The following is a 15,218-nucleotide window of genomic DNA, read 5'->3' as shown; positions in this document are numbered from 1 at the left end:
ATGTGTTATTTGACAGTGAGTTTGGGCTGATCTAGTGCAAAAATCATTAGGATTCATGAGGATCCGTGTTTTTTAACCATGTTTTTGCGCCATTGCGGCACCACGAAACAGTGGATGCGTGATTTTTTTGGTTCCTCCTACAGACTAAGATGTGGTCTACAGTAGCATGGTGTTTTTATTTTGTTTCAATATAAAAATCATATGAATTCATGAGGATCCGTGCCTCGGATCCATGTTTTTGTGGTGCTGCAGCGCGGCAAAGTGTTGGATCCACGTTTTTTCTAGTCCAGTTTGTAGGCGTGCCTTCTAGGTGTGATTTGACATTGCATTTGTTGGAATTATTTTTTAAAAAGGGGAGGATCCACGAGGATCCGTGTAGATCCGCCGTTTACGGAGACCCCTTTTTTTGCAACAGTTTTTCATGCATTTGAGCTTCAAAGCATCCAGTTGCAGACATTTTTGGAAGTCTTTTGGAAATAATACAGGTAATGCAGATTGTCATATCACTACATAAGCTTAATATGCATAAATTGTTTGTGCTCTAATTCATGCAACAGAGATCCCAGTCATAAACTTAAAATGGTTTTGTGGTATTTACAATTGACCCACCTCTGATAACATACAGATTCACAGAGGAAGCAGTTTCCCAAGCATTCATCCTGAGCCCCGGGGAGATCAAGAGTGGTAGTCAACTAACTTTTTTATGCAAGTTAGACCCATTGAACATTAATTCCAATGCATCTACTCTGAGCAAAACTTAGTTGAATCCCAATCAATGTATTCCGTTCCTGCAAAGGTCAGGATTATTTGCAGAGACCTGGTGCCTATTTGGACTAATGGGGCAGAAGGCTGGAAGCCAGGGTCAAGGACAAGCTGAGTCAACTAATTCCAGCTTTGTCCCCATCCTGCCCCCTGCTGAGTTCTACAAAAGGCAACACTGAGACCAAAGAGGAGGAGGAGGAAGAGGAGGAGGTTGATAGGCTGTGCCACTCCCTGAAAGGTTGTAAGGAGGATGACAGACAGGCAGGTGGGAGTTGGCTGAGAGCTGTCTGAGGTTGGTGGAGCCACGCACCTCTTACCTAATGGCCAACCTCTACTGGGATGGGGTCCAAAATCCATCCCTTCTTCCCATTTGCTCCCTAGTTGACCCATTTCATTTGTCAGGGCAATCCTATGTGTCTACTCAGAAGCAAGCCCGACTGAGTTCAATGAGACTTATTCCCAAGCCCACAACCACTGGCTTCACATTCCAATTCTAATGTAAGCTCTTTGGGGCAGGGAACTTTTCCTGCTGTTTTCTTTCTTAATGCCTAATGTACACTGAAGGGGTTAAGAACTACAATAAATTCTGAACAAGCCCATCCTGCCTTGAAGCAGTTGCGTGTCTCCTTCCAAGTATAGTTCAGGACAGTCCACGCCAGCGGGCTCAGGCACCTTCCACGCACCGACCGACACGGAACTGGCAGGCTTAAAAGTCTGCGCCCTGCGAGTCAAAGGAAATGGTGTGTGTGCGATCTCAGAATCACTTATATTATATTATGCGCAGAATGAGAGGGTGGCTCCGTCCCTGCCCTGAGAAGCTTTATAGCCTCCCACCACCCTAAGGTAACTTTCACATCACTAGGAGCACGTTTCTCATCAAGAAAAGCGGTTCCGACGCCCACAATTCCTCCTGAAAAATCCCCGCCTTCCCTTCAGTTTGGTTACTCTCATTAGTTCCCGGCAGGGAAAGCAGGAATGCACTCGGCGCACGCTCAGAGGCACTTTCTCCTCGACTCAAGTCAGGGGACGGCCCCGCCGTCGAAAAACGCCAGGCTGGCGGAGTTCTGCGCACAGTCTCTTGCGCCACCCTCGCAGCCTGGAAATTGCGCGCCAAGACAAGCGGCGGAGACGGCAGTTCCTCGGCCCGGCCCGGCCCATCTCCCCCGTCCCGTCGCGGCGGGTGTTGCCCGGGCAGGCAGCCCTTGGCGCGCGCCGGGGTGCGTGGCCGGCCGCTGACCCCAGAGGCAGCCCTTCCCCTCGCCTCGCCTCTCCCAGCCCCGAAGGCAGGTGAACTGGGCGCGGGGAAGGAAGCTTCCTCGGCCTGCCCTCGCCGCTGCTGCTGTCACTTCCTGTAGCCGCCGAGAGCCCAGCCCAGCCCGGGTCCTCCTCCTCCTCCTGCTGCTGCTGCTCCCTCCCTCCCTCCCCGCAGCCGCCTGCACCGCCCTGGGCAGCGCGCAAGGGAGAGGCTGCTGCGGTCGCCCCCGTCCTCCCCAGCCGGTGAGTGGCGGTGGGCGGGTGAAGCTCGGCGGGGATTGCGGGTGGGGAGAGGGGAGGCGGAGAGAGCCGGCCCGGAGGCGCTTCCCGGGCGGGAAGAGCGGGGAATCAGGCAGGCTAAAGCGAGGAGGAAGAGGCGGAGGCGTCGGTTTCGCCAGACCCAGCTCGGTCGCTGTTCCTCTGCGCCCCCGCCTCCCCAGAGTCCCGCCCTGCTGCTGTGCCTTTGCCTCTCCGGTGCCGGGAACGGGAAGGGAGCGGCAATTTCCCCACCCCGCCTCCCCAGCTTCCCTTTCGGTACTTTCTAGATCGAGAGCTTGCTGCTTATCTGCAAACAAAAATGCATGTATAAGGGAGCGGTTTCTCGGTGCCAGGGGGAGGGAAAGCACTTTGTAGGTGCTCAGAGGCTCCCTTGGGCTGTGTCTGTGCCATCGGGCTCGACCGCTAGCATTCAATAGTTTCTGTGGCTAAACCCCAGCAGAGTTGCTCTTACGTATTGAAAAAGTACCCGGTCAGGTCACTCCCCTCGCCCCGGCAAGGCTTGTATAGTGCCTTGGCCCCTTAAAAGGATATGTTGTAGTTTGGAGGAAGGGAGGGTATGCTCCAGGTAAGCGCTGGTGGGGCCACACCTTCCTTGCGCCAGATTCTTCTGGTCCCTTTTCGTCCAATAGTAACAGCTGCGCTTTGGTTGCAAAATGTTCGGCTGCACATCCGGCTGCGGCTTCACTGGACCAACTGTGCTGTGATTTAACCATTTCCCTGTGGGGTTGTTTCTTGCAGGAAAGGAGTTTTCGGGAAACCCTTCCTTTCCCAAGGAAAGGAGTGTCTGTGTGTGTGCGCGCGCGCACAACAACAACCCTGAACCCGTTGCTTTTCTCAAGTTCTTGCTTTATGTTGTTTTCTCCCTCCGCCTCCTTTTGGTCCCCAAACTCCAAAACCGGAAGACTTCTGGGTTCGAAGTTCTGGTTCGCTGGTGTTAGGTAGCATCCGGCCAATTCTTCTGCACCTTCCTGTCTTCCTCCAAAGTTTTCCTGGCTGCGCAGAAGAATAAACAAGGCTTGCCCATTCTTGAGTCCTTCTCTGTCATCGGCCATTCTCACAGGAACCACCCAAAGGGATCTTTCTCCTGTGGCTTTGAGTCACACCTGGTTACAGTTCGGAGTAGTGGGTGGGACTGCCACTGAAACCTGAAGACGGAAGCAGCTGGGTGCGGATAGTAGTTCCTACCCCATCTCCCCAAAAGTCTTACGACTGTGTGCTTGAAACAGAACTTGTGCTTAAATGGATGGATTCCCTTTACTGTAAGGGTTGTGTGCTGTGGTTGCAGAGCTTTTAAATGCTTGCTTCTAGCCTTAAAGGTTTTTGTTTGGTCTCACTGATCAGGTGTTGAAGCAGCAGGCTGAATTTTGCTTTTGGTGGGCACTGATTCCATGAAAAACACGTCTATATAAGGCTACAGGAAGTTCAGTGCATTTTCCTTCTCTTGCAACTGACTACTGAATGTCCGCTGTCAGTCATCCATAGATAGGCCTTGATGGGGCCTTTTGATTAATTACACTACGGGGTTTTAACTTCAGTGATTTTGGCCTGCCACTTTTCAGGGGTGACATTGGGGTGGGTATGTACTCTGGTCTTGTAAGTGTATTTTCATTTCTGGCATTTCACATGTAAACCAAAGAAATGCAATAGCAGAGCCTCTGTACCAGAGTGTGTAGAGCACTACAGTATATCTTTTGATTTATGGTGTGCACGGGTCTATTGAAAAGGCAAGTGTTTGGAATGAAGCTGGGATTCTACTGCAGGATTCATAAAGGAGAAAGCTAATTCCCTCTTCCGCTGTGTTTCCCTCCCACCTGCATAGAGCCGAATTGAGGTAGAAACCCACCCTCCCATAATAAAGGAGGTTGGATATTAGACGATAGACTGGCAGCGATTGAAACAGAAACAGGACAACAAGTGGCAAATAATCCAGCTAGAGTCATCAATGAGCCTCTGCACGTGACTATTGCCTATACACAGAAGCAAAGCACAGAGAAAATGCCAGTTGTCAATTATAAAATCAGCTGGAGTGCAAAAATTTGTACGGAGGCCAAAAATGTAGAGCTGCCAAGAGCCTGAGTGCACAGAGGTATTTATGTATATAGGGGGAAATATGAATGTTTGCGGGGGGGTGGGGTGTCCAAGTTTGATCAAGAGCACCCGAGGCTTCCTGCTCATTGTCAAAAGAGGTCGGACTTGCAACATCTTCAGCAAGTGAAGTGATTGCAATCTGTGCGGCAGCTCTGCCGAATTCCTTTGATTCCTGCTCCACATTTCTGAACAACCTTATTACAGTCCTATTAGAAATCATATTGCAGCATCGCCCTTGGGGAGCTTTGTGCGTGAGCCAACCTGCGAGATTATAAAGGCGTGTCGCTTTTCTTCTCTTCTGCCTCTGCAGCCATGTCCTTCCGAAAGGTTGTGCGCCAGAGCAAATTCCGCCACGTCTTTGGGCAGCCCGTCAAGAATGACCAGTGCTACGATGACATCCGGGTGTCCCGAGTCACTTGGGACAGCACTTTCTGCGCTGTCAACCCCAAGTTTGTGGCTGTGATTATAGAGGCCAGTGGAGGAGGGGCCTTCATGGTGCTCCCGCTACAGAAGGTGAGGGAACAGTCTGACCTGGGAAGCACTGGGCTCGCTTTCATTACAGGTTCTTAAGCCGAAGCCAGTGACCACTGGGGGTGGCGCCAGCCACAGATTTCTTGCGCCAGCAGAAGGTTAGACTAGATGACACTTTGAAGTCCCTCCCGACCCTAACACTCTTAAGTACAGTGGTACCTCGAGTTACAAACGCCTCAGGTTACAAACGCTTCAGGTTACAAACTCTGCTAACCTGGAAGAGTTACCTCGAGGTGAGAACTTTGCCCCAGGATGAGAACGGAAATCGTGTGCCAGCGGCAGCAAGAGGCCCCATTAGCGAAAGCACAGTTTCAGGTTAAGAACAGTTTCAGGTTAAGAACGGACCTCCGGAACAAATTAAGTTCATAACTAGAGGTACCAGTGTACTGGGGATGTCACTGGATGGGAGTAGGAATAGGGAAGATGTGCACAAGATTGACTGGCCCCAAGAATTTCTCAGCTCATAAGAAGAAGCTTCCTGGATCAGGCCAGGGACTCATCTAGTCCAGCATCCTGCTCTCACAGTGGCCAACCAGATGCCTTGTGGGAAACCTGCAAGCAGGACCCAGACACAAGAGCACTCTTCCCCTCCTGCGGTTTCCATGTGGCCTCCTGTTATGGAGGCAGAGCATAGCCATCACTGCTAGTAGCCATTGTTAGCTTTGTCCTCCCTGAATTAGTCTAATCCTTTCTTAAAGTCATCCAGGTTGGTGGCCACCACTGCCTCATGTGGGAGAGAGTTCCATAGTTTAATTCTGCACTGCATGAAGAAGTACTTTCTTTTATCTTGTCCTGAATCTTGCAATATTCTAACTTGGGTCTCAATATATTATTCCTCCTCCTGCTTCTTCTCCTATCTTGTGTTTTGTGTCTTCGAGCACATAATATTTTAGGGGTACTGAGGGATGGAACAGAGCGGTTGTACCGGGACTGCTGATAGTCTTGTGGGGCAAATGGGGAAAGCTGGAACAGGAAACAGGATAGTGGCTTTGAGGAGCCTGGAAGGGACTGCCTGATGAATCTTGTCTCCTTTGTTTTTTTCCCCCCCAGACCGGACGCATTGATAAGTCTTACCCTACGGTGTGTGGGCATACAGGACCTGTTTTGGACATTGACTGGTGCCCGCACAATGATAACGTCATCGCTAGTGGCTCTGAGGATTGCACTGTTATGGTGAGGGGCAGCTGGTAAAAGGACTGTGTGTGTGTGTGTGTGTGCGCGTGTGTGTGCGTGAGAGAGAGAGAGAGAAGGGGGGCCTCACCTGTAGCCATGCTCTCGGCTAAATATGTACAGAAGGTTGGGGCTGTACATATTAATGAATCAAGCAGTCAGTATTGAGTGGCAAATTGAGCATGCTGTGCATTTGAAAATTCTATTTTTAAAGCAAGTTTCTAGTCCTTCAGATTGTAGAGGCTTGAAAGCACAGACTCTCTGAAGTTTGGTATGTGTGTACAGGCAGGATAGCTGAGCAAGGTTTTCAGTAACAGGGTGGGGAGGCCTGTTGACTGCCCCAGATTCTGCTTGGTCTCTTATCATGATTATTTAGCAGAGGCGGACTATATTAGGCAAATTAAGTTTGCATATGCAAATGTGTTTTGTTACAATACAATGCATAGGGCAAAGAATTCAGACGGAGGAGCTGTTAGCTGGGCTGTAGACACAGGAAGCAAGATGCTATCTGCAGAATGTGGGATGATGGGATCAGGAGAATGACCCTTTGGTGTGGGGCAAGCTAAAGCCAGAGTGTACCCCCCCCCCACGGGTGGCTGGATGTTGTTTGGTGTTTGCTTCAGGATGATGGGAGAGCGAGGTTTGTGGGAGGCTGTGCCACTGGTGACAGGACCAGAGCAGACGAAAGTGTTTTGCCGGCTGAGCCATTTCACTCTCTTCTTTTTCTCCAGGTATGGCAGATCCCCGATAATGGATTGACACTGCCTCTGACGGAGCCAGTGGTTGTTCTAGAAGGGCACTCTAAGCGTGTGGGCATCATCACTTGGCATCCAACTGCCCGCAACGTCCTCCTCAGTGCAGGTACCATCTGTGGTGGTTGGTGGTGGAGTAAGAGGCAGAATAAAAGTGGAGAACATCTGGCTGCAAGCTTACATGCTGGGGCGGTTGAGACCCAAAGTTAAGGGCAGCCTAACACAGAATTCTGTGGCAAACCTCTTCCAATGAGCACCGTTTCCCCCCAGGCTGTGACAACGTGGTGATCGTGTGGAATGTGGGCACAACTGAGGAGCTTTACCGCCTGGAAGATCTGCATCCTGACCTCATATATAATGTCAGCTGGAACCGTGACGGCAGCCTCTTCTGCTCGTCCTGCAAGGATAAAAGTGTGCGCATCATTGACCCACGCCGTGGGCAGGTTGTAGCGGTATGTTTCTCCCTCCTTTGAAGCTTTTTGTTTCTGGTCTGCCTATCTTGCCATGCTTGACCTGTTTACATGAGTGTTCCCTCTCTTTGGCAATCTATTACTTCCTGGCCATTCTGCAAGTCAAAGGGACTCGCCTTTGTGTTTTGGGAATGTTGCAGTGGGATGTGTTTGGGCCACAGTCGGTCCTCCCTGTCCTGTTATCTGAGCAGTGGTATCTCTCTGTAGTTTGTGCCTCCCTAGTCCCCTTTTCTAGCTTGGCTGCAAGGCTCACGCTTGAGATGCCCTGCTTTGACTGTGCAGTAATTTGGTGATGGGAAGCTCACGCTTTGCCTCCTGGGTTAATTAGCTCTCAGCAGTGCTGATCTTTATGTAGTTGACATGTTAGTGGACTATCTATAAGATAGGCTCTGATGCATGGCAGTGTTTATATTGCTTATTGGGTAGTGCTTGGAGAAGCCTAATTTTAATTGAAGATGAAGACCGCATATGGAATGTGCTCTAGGCAGAGGTGCTGGCTTACGATGAATCTAAATGTCACAACTGTCAAAAACCAGACTTTGCACTTTCATTTTCGGTAGAGCAAGTTATGCACATTTTCAGATGAAGTAAATGAATTTACATGTGTGTGTGCATGTATCAGCAAGAGTTCAAGGCGGTGTCACCTTTGCTACGCAGGGGACACTGTGCTAATGGCAAAATCTACAGGAGGGAAGGAGGCATGAGGTTGATAAGGTGATGCTAAATAGGGGAGCAGAAGCAGGGGATCTGTGCAGAGAGAAGCTGTGAAACAAGGGTGAATTCCCTTCAGCCCCCGAGAGCTCGTCGGATAGTCGGGGATGGTGTAATCCAGAAACATCTGGAGAGCCACTGGTCCCCCACCCCTGTTCTGGAATCATCATCAGATCCCTCCAAGGCTTCACCCACCTCTTCCTCTCTTCCCTCTCCCTCCCAAGCCTTTTATAAGAATTAATAAAGGCTTCTCATCAGGCGTCTCAAGAATCTGATCATGCTGTCAATGATAATGCATAAGCATTTCCCAGGTGTGTTTCTGTAATATTATTGAGAAATCAATTCACAGGTGTTTCCAGCTAAGCCCCAGTTTTGGTATGTGACTATATATAAATTGGCAGTGCTGTATAGGATTGGGAAATGATTAAATTGGTGTTATCTGTGAGATTGCTTCCCCAGATCTCCATTCTCTTCCTTGCTTGAGACTCAGGCCTGTATATAATTTAATGTGTTGTGACCTCTGAGGCCCAACCTCTTCCTTCCTTTCCCCTCTCCTACATAAGGTTGATCTGGAATCTGAAGAAGGGATGAAAATGGGTTAACTTTTTTTAATATAAAAAGCTTATTTTAAGAAGGAAGTAATATTTCAAAATAACTTATCTCTATGGTGTATTTGCATTCATCCGTCATCATGCTGGTGAACAAGGGCACATGAATACTCAAGTTAAAACAGGGTGAAGGAAGCCCAAGAAGCCCTGAGTGGGCAGGCTGGCACAAAGAGTGGGCAGGTGGCCCAGGCACACCCTCCCTCCCTCTGCCTTCGCCACAGCCACTTGCCAGGTGGAAGGAACTGAAGGTGGGGAAAGTCCTTCTCTTCTTCTTCATCTATCTGTTGCTGCTGAGAGAAGGAAACCTGTATTTTAAAATGAAGGCTCCTTTGTCCTGGCTGAGACTGCGGGGAAAATGGAAGAGGAGAAAAACGTTCTCCCCTTCATTCCCTCCCTACTGCCAGTGGCGGCTGTGGTAAAGGGAATGTGGGGATAGGTGGGTTGGGGTGAGGTGTAAAGGAAGGGAGTTGGCAATGGGATGATGGGAAGGTGGGGTTTGGGGGGGAAGTGAGCTGAGGCAGCAGCCCCAAGCGCAGCATAAACACATCTACACATTCTAACTTACGATGTTTTTGGAGTGGGTTCCTTTTGTCAATAGTAACATGGCAGTAAGTGGTTTTAACAGATGTAGTTCTCCCATTCATTGCAGCACTACGCTGGGAGAGGTTGCCTGGCTTTTAAATTCTGCTGTTAAAGGCGCATCAAATGCCTTTGCCTATGTGAACACCGTGTCTTTTTAGGCTCCAGATCATACCCTTTGTCTGCACAGCCCCATGTTGCCGGCACTGACTACAGCAGTGGCTCTCAGAACGAGTCTCTCAGCCCTGCGGTGAGAGGCCCTCCTAACTGGAGATGCCTCAGACCCTTCTGCATACAAGACACATCCACGTATCTTCCTCTGGAGTGGGGTGGAATGAGCTGCTGAGGGCCAGATACAGTCTGATCCTGGGGAAAGGCGCTCATGATTTTAGGGGGAATGTAAACTCAGATGAGTGACTCCCCTGTTGTAGTTCGGATCCAGCATAGCAGATATGGGAGCAAAACCCGCATTTGTGCTGCAGTATAGCGGAGCCTGCCTGCTGCTTCACCTCTTGAATTCCCCACATCTTACCCTTTTTTTTGCTTCACAGGAGAAGGAGAAAGCCCATGAGGGAGCGCGCCCTATGCGGGCCATATTCTTAGCGGATGGGAAGATCTTCACGACCGGTTTCAGCCGTATGAGTGAACGGCAGCTGGCACTCTGGGACCCGGTGAGTGGGAAGGTGGATCTGGGAGTGAGGTGTGTGTGGAATGTGGTGGTGGTGTGTCTGTGTGTGTAAGCTCTCTCTGTGTGTTCAGGGTCTCTTGTCCTGAGCAAAGAACTCCTGTTGAACTCCATGTGTTTGAGAGGTGAAAGGCAACAACTGAAGAGAGACTGCTTTGTGCACATAGACTTGTCCCTACCCCTCAATTAGGGTCTTAACCACGTGGGGTTTTCAATCTCGGTGGGTTCATGGGCATATGGAGCACGCTCCCCTCTTGCTCTCAAGTGAATGGTGTCAGGATGGATGGCAGGTAAATCATCAACTCAAGATTATGATGGTGTGAGGGATAGCATTTGAACAAGGAGGTCTGTAACCTGTGCCTTTCTGTTTTTGCAGGAGAATCTGGAGGAGCCCATGGCCTTGCAAGAGCTGGACTCAAGCAATGGGGCCCTTCTTCCCTTCTATGACCCGGACACCAACGTGGTGTATGTCTGTGGCAAGGTATGCTTTCCTACTAAGCAGAAATTAGGGAAATTAAGTTAAAATCAGAGTCTGCATTTGACAGCTTGCAGTTTAATATACCTTCGGGTATAGGGCAGTATATAAATCCAATAAATAAAGTAAAATAAAAAAGGAAAAGGTTCCAGTTTCAGTCCCTGGCATCTGCAAATAGGGCAAAAGAAGACACCTGCAGCCAGGCCCTGCAGGCCAGATGCCCCCAACCTGGTGTTTTCCAGATGCTTTGGACTACGATTCCCATCATCCCTAACCATATCCCATGCTGGCTGGGGCTGATGGTAGTTGGAGTCTTACCAATGTCTGGAGGGCGTCAGGTTGGGGGAAAGCTGCTGTAGATAATACTGAACTAAGTGGACTCCAGGGTCTGACCTCCGTATAAGACGGTTAAAGGGCAAAGCTGGCTTCTTTTTGGGGTTCCAGAACTCTGGGTTAGTACCCTCTCTCTGAAGCGGGAGTGAATACCATGCAAGGTGGGCATTCCCTTGGCCCTCCTCCTCAACCAGCCTGTCCCACTGAAAGCGAAGTGCTCAGGGGGGAAGTGGCCCGCCCAGGGATGCCAAGCATCACAATGTCCTCTATAGGCTTAGTAACACTGTGTGCATCCTTTTTGCCCTCTCCCCCTTCCAGGGCGACTCCAGCATCCGGTACTTTGAGATCACGGCAGAAGCACCCTACATCCACTTCCTGAACACATTCACTAGCAAAGAACCCCAGCGTGGCATGGGATGGATGCCCAAGCGGGGTCTGGATGTCAACAAGTGTGAGATTGCCAGGTATTCTGAATAATGCTGGGGCTGGGCGTGTGTGTGTGTGTGTGTGACAGCAGCGAAAGAACTGGTAGTCTTGACTGGCTGCTTGTGTATCAATCTTTCTCTCTTGGTGTGTTTCTGCAGGTTTTACAAACTCCACGAACGCAAGTGTGAGCCCATTATCATGACTGTGCCAAGGAAGGTGAGTGTTTGATGGTGGGGGCTAGCCTACTTTTTCAAGAAACTGCTGCTTAAGCTACAAGGGACAGGGGGGGCCCTTCCCTTGCTGCTGTTTTGGGACCAAGCAACTGCAGATGAGCCATGACCTCTCTGTGGGTGGCTTGATGGTTCTGCATTAGAATCTTGGAACATTAATCCGTGAGGCTGTTGCCACTGCTGTGTTCACCCAGCAAATTGACAGGAGATTCACACATAACCTCATATACCCTGGAAGGTTGTGAGCATTTCAGTTCTGTCCATTGGGACAGGTGGTTGTGTCCCTTTGTAGCTTGGTATTTCCATCCAGCGCTTTTCTCCCCTCCGGTTTCCAGCTGTCCAGAAGGATCTTCTAAAGTCATATGCTGAAACCATTGTCATTTCAACCCTGTTCCTTCTCTGATCAGAAACATTTATTTTTTCCCATATGACGGTTGTGTGTGCTTTACTTGCCTTTAAGCCAAGCTGAGCATTACATAAGCATTAAATATCTATACAACTTTTACCAGACATTTGAAGGCAGGCCTGTATTGGGATGTTTTTAATGTTTGAAGTTTTATTATGTTTTTATATGTGTTGGAAGCTGCCCAGAGTGCCTGAGGCCTGAATTATAATTCATTATTAAGCAAATCCCTCCCTCCCCTCCAGTGTTCAGGTCTCAAGCTTTATACATATGCCTGTATGCATATAAACTGAATCTGTGCCCCTGTCTAGCTTTGAAACTATGTGGATTTAATAATAATGCTACTGCTTGACAGTTAAATAGCGTGATAGTCAAAGCACACTGCCTGTTTCGTCTTTTAAAACTGCTCTGTAAGACAGGCCAATATAAAGTGGAGACTGAGAATTGGAAATTTTGAAGCACAGCAAATTTGTTGGGTGTTTTACCTTGTACATCCCATGGGAGGGGAGAGCAGCACTGTTCCATATTGTCCCAGGCTCTTAACACTGCCCTCTCTCTCTCTCTCTCTCTGCAGTCAGATTTGTTCCAAGATGATTTGTACCCAGACACAGCTGGGCCTGAAGCCACCATGGAAGCCGAGGAATGGGTGGCAGGGAAGACGGCGGGCCCCATCCTGATCTCGCTGCGCGAAGCCTATGTGCCCACCAAGCAGCGTGACCTCAAAGTCAGCCGGAGGAGCTTGCTGCAAGATAGCCGCCCCGCTGCTGCCCCCAGCGCCGGGCTGAGTGCCACACACCCCAGTGCCATGTCTCAGTCTGCTGCCACGCCTGCCATTAGCGTCAGCGCTGCCAGTGGGGTATGTGCAGGGCTGGCGCCTGCGCCGGAACAGGGGGTTCTGTGGGTGGGTTGTTTGATTGGCGCTTCTCTGTCGTCCCTCGCAGGCTTGCAGAGCGGGTGAGCTGGGGTGTGGGTGTGGGTGGATGTGGGTTAGAGCCAAGTGCAAGGAGCAGAACAGGATTCTGATGTGCCTTGGGGAGGGAGAACAGAGGAGAAGGTCTGCGCATGTCCAATATTCACTGCATCCTGGGACTCTCCAGCATTCTCTCCAATAATAAAGCAAATCCTTTGTAGTTTTGGAGCAGTCATCCAATTTCAGTTGTTGGAGAAGAGCCAGTAGGGCTTGACTAGAGGCTGTGGTTAGAAAGTGGGCTTCCCATACCCTGCAAAGTACCCTTGCCACAGAGAGCAAATAAGCCTACAAAGGTTACCAGTGTGAGAGGCTTTAGGCAAATTCATGGAGGGTAAGGCTATATTCTACCTTCAGGCACAGGATGCCTCTGAATGCCAATTGCTAGAGAGGAGAGGACTCTTGTGTTCAGGCTTCACCTGTGCATCTGCATGGCCACAGGAAGCCGGGCTACATGGACCCTTTGGCCGGATCCAGCAGAGCTTTCCTTACGTTCTACAAGCCTGCTAATCAGCTAGCAATCTGCATTTCCATGCTATCTGCAGGGGAAAGGATGCCCCCTCCTCCAAAGCCAGCCTGGAAACAGAGGCAGATAGAAAAAAGAAGAGGAAAGTGCCTTCTTCTAAGCAGACAGGCAGAGAAGGAACAGGATGATCCATGCTCTGCTCTTCGCTAGCTCACTCAGGCATCTGTGTGGAATTCCTGGCTGTCTGCGGCTACTAGGCAATTTGTCAAGGACAAAGGATGCTTTAGGGCATTTTTAACCTGAATGCCAGGCTGTTCCTAGCTGAACAGATCCTATGAAGTCAGTCAGTCTGCTGAGGATTTCTTTCTTTGGATGTCTAATAGCCTGCTTCTTTCCACTACGTGTGTGCATGTGTTGTCCAAGCATTTGCCAGTGTTGCTTTCTTCCTTCCCAACGTGTGTGGGTACACACAAACACACACACACGTACACGTGTGTGCACACATGCACTGGGGGAGGAGGCGCAAGTCCTGCTGGTCCCAGGAGTACAGGTCATGGGGCGGTTTTGAGCTGAGCAGCTGGGATCCTGTTGGGAAGAGCAGCATGACACTGCTTTCTTCTTCTTCCTTGCAGGACGGCGGGCAGGTCATTGAAGAAGTGCTGCGTGAAGTGGCGTCACTGCGGATGCTTGTGGCTGCGCAGGGCGAGCGCATTGGGCGACTAGAGGAGCAGCTGAGCCGCATTGAGAACGGCGATGTCTAGGAGGGGTCCCCGCGGAGGAGACCTCACCAACATGGATCTTCTTAAACGCTTCACCTTTTTTTGAGCTGCCAGTAATCCCTTTATACACTGCCTCATCCTGCCCTGTGGTGTGAGACAGGGACTTGCCCTCTCTTGCTGCTACTGGGAATGTTTCTTGGGTTTTGTCTCGGACCAAATCTCCTCCTTCTCCCGCACCCTGTTTTACCCAAGGGGCAATGTGCTGGTCTCCCCACATCTGTCCCTTTGCCTTATTCTGGCCAGAGTCCCTCTGGCCCTGTCCCCTTCCCATGGCTGCGGTTGGCTTGTATGTCCCCCTGTGGGGATCAGGACTAGCTGACTGCACAGTCTGACATGCCCACGCTTTCCACTGGAGAGAAGGCTGGGATTCCCCTTCCCAATCTCTCATGGCGGGTGGATTTTGCGGTTTATTGGAAGCCAGTGCTTCCTATGGGCCAGGCCTCTTCTCCCCCTTTTCCCTGCTAGGACCACTGAGAATCCTGTTGAGGATTCTTCTGCTTCCTTGCCTGAATTTTATTTTACTTCAGAGAGACCATGGATGGGATCATTGGGGCTTGACTATGAAATAAATCTGCCATCTAGTCACAGTCCTTAAGTTTCTTGTCTCTGGGACCACTCCTCTCTCCCTCCCTCCAGCCCTCAAATGCTAAGCAGGTTCTGACGAAACACATGAGGGTGGTGGAGGCGAAAAGAAACTGTTCAGGTTCAATAATCTATATTTTCATTCCAAATAAAAGTCTTTATAAAGCCACAGCTCTGTGCACAAGTCTGTTCCCTTCTTTCCACAGATGAATTCAGAGGAGTTCAGGGTCACTGCAGGCTTTTCCTGAAGCATTTGCTTTCTTCCCACCATTTTATGTGGCTTCACTTTCAGCGTGTGGTGGAAAAACACAGCAGAACAGGCAACAGCCCAGGCATTTCTGCTCACCTAGAGCTGCCCAAAGAAACCAAGAAGGACACAAGTCATGTTGGATGCTTGCAGGAAAAACAACAACACTTCACTTAAACTTCAGCCTTTCTAAATCAGTGTTAGGAAATGATCGGTGTCTGCATGTGCCATATAGCTTTCAGGGATATAAGAGCCAAACTTTACATGGAAAGGTAGGGCTGTCGGTGTGAGTAAGGAGTGGTTTTCCAACCTGAACTTTTAATGTTTACTTTTTTTTTAATTGAAAGATTGCTTCACTTGTTCTGTGTTTATACTGGGCTTCAGAGCAGCTTGCATGCCCTGAACATGTGTGAATATTCAG

The 15,218-nt window shown here is 49.8% G+C and overlaps 1 protein-coding gene across 2 annotated transcripts; it reads left to right on the top strand.

Moving 5' to 3' along the window:
* Positions 1 to 2,016: 2,016 nt before the first annotated feature.
* On the top strand, positions 2,017 to 14,721 carry CORO1B (coronin 1B). 2 transcript variants are annotated; one of them, XM_081926276.1, is made up of 11 exons: positions 2,017 to 2,259; positions 4,694 to 4,896; positions 5,965 to 6,087; positions 6,816 to 6,945; positions 7,107 to 7,288; positions 9,756 to 9,875; positions 10,266 to 10,370; positions 11,016 to 11,161; positions 11,282 to 11,339; positions 12,331 to 12,612; positions 13,822 to 14,721. In XM_081926276.1, exons 2-11 carry the CDS (start codon positions 4,696 to 4,698, stop codon positions 13,948 to 13,950), a joined length of 1,476 nt encoding a protein of 491 aa, XP_081782402.1. In that variant the 5' UTR covers positions 2,017 to 2,259; positions 4,694 to 4,695; the 3' UTR covers positions 13,951 to 14,721. The 2 variants fall into 2 exon arrangements, with proteins under 2 accessions (XP_081782402.1, XP_081782403.1); XM_081926277.1 differs by lacking the exon at positions 2,017 to 2,259 and adding an exon at positions 2,384 to 2,550.
* Positions 14,722 to 15,218: the final 497 nt, after the last annotated feature.

This window comes from Podarcis melisellensis, assembly GCF_964234715.1.
Source record: "Podarcis melisellensis genome assembly, chromosome: 1".
Lineage (NCBI taxonomy): Eukaryota > Metazoa > Chordata > Lepidosauria > Squamata > Lacertidae > Podarcis > Podarcis melisellensis.
The sequence above is the reverse complement of the archived record's forward strand: the minus strand, read 5'-3'. Positions and strand labels throughout refer to the sequence as shown.

Excerpts from the sequence above, each read along its gene's own strand:
- CORO1B (XM_081926276.1), top strand. The coding sequence starts at position 4,696 with ATGTCCTTCCGAAAGGTTGTGCGCCAGAGCAAATTCCGCCACGTCTTT. Across the intron at positions 11,340-12,330 it reads TCATGACTGTGCCAAGGAAG|TCAGATTTGTTCCAAGATGA; the intron begins GTGAGTGTTTGA and ends CTCTCTCTGCAG. Across the intron at positions 12,613-13,821 it reads GCGTCAGCGCTGCCAGTGGG|GACGGCGGGCAGGTCATTGA; the intron begins GTATGTGCAGGG and ends TCTTCCTTGCAG.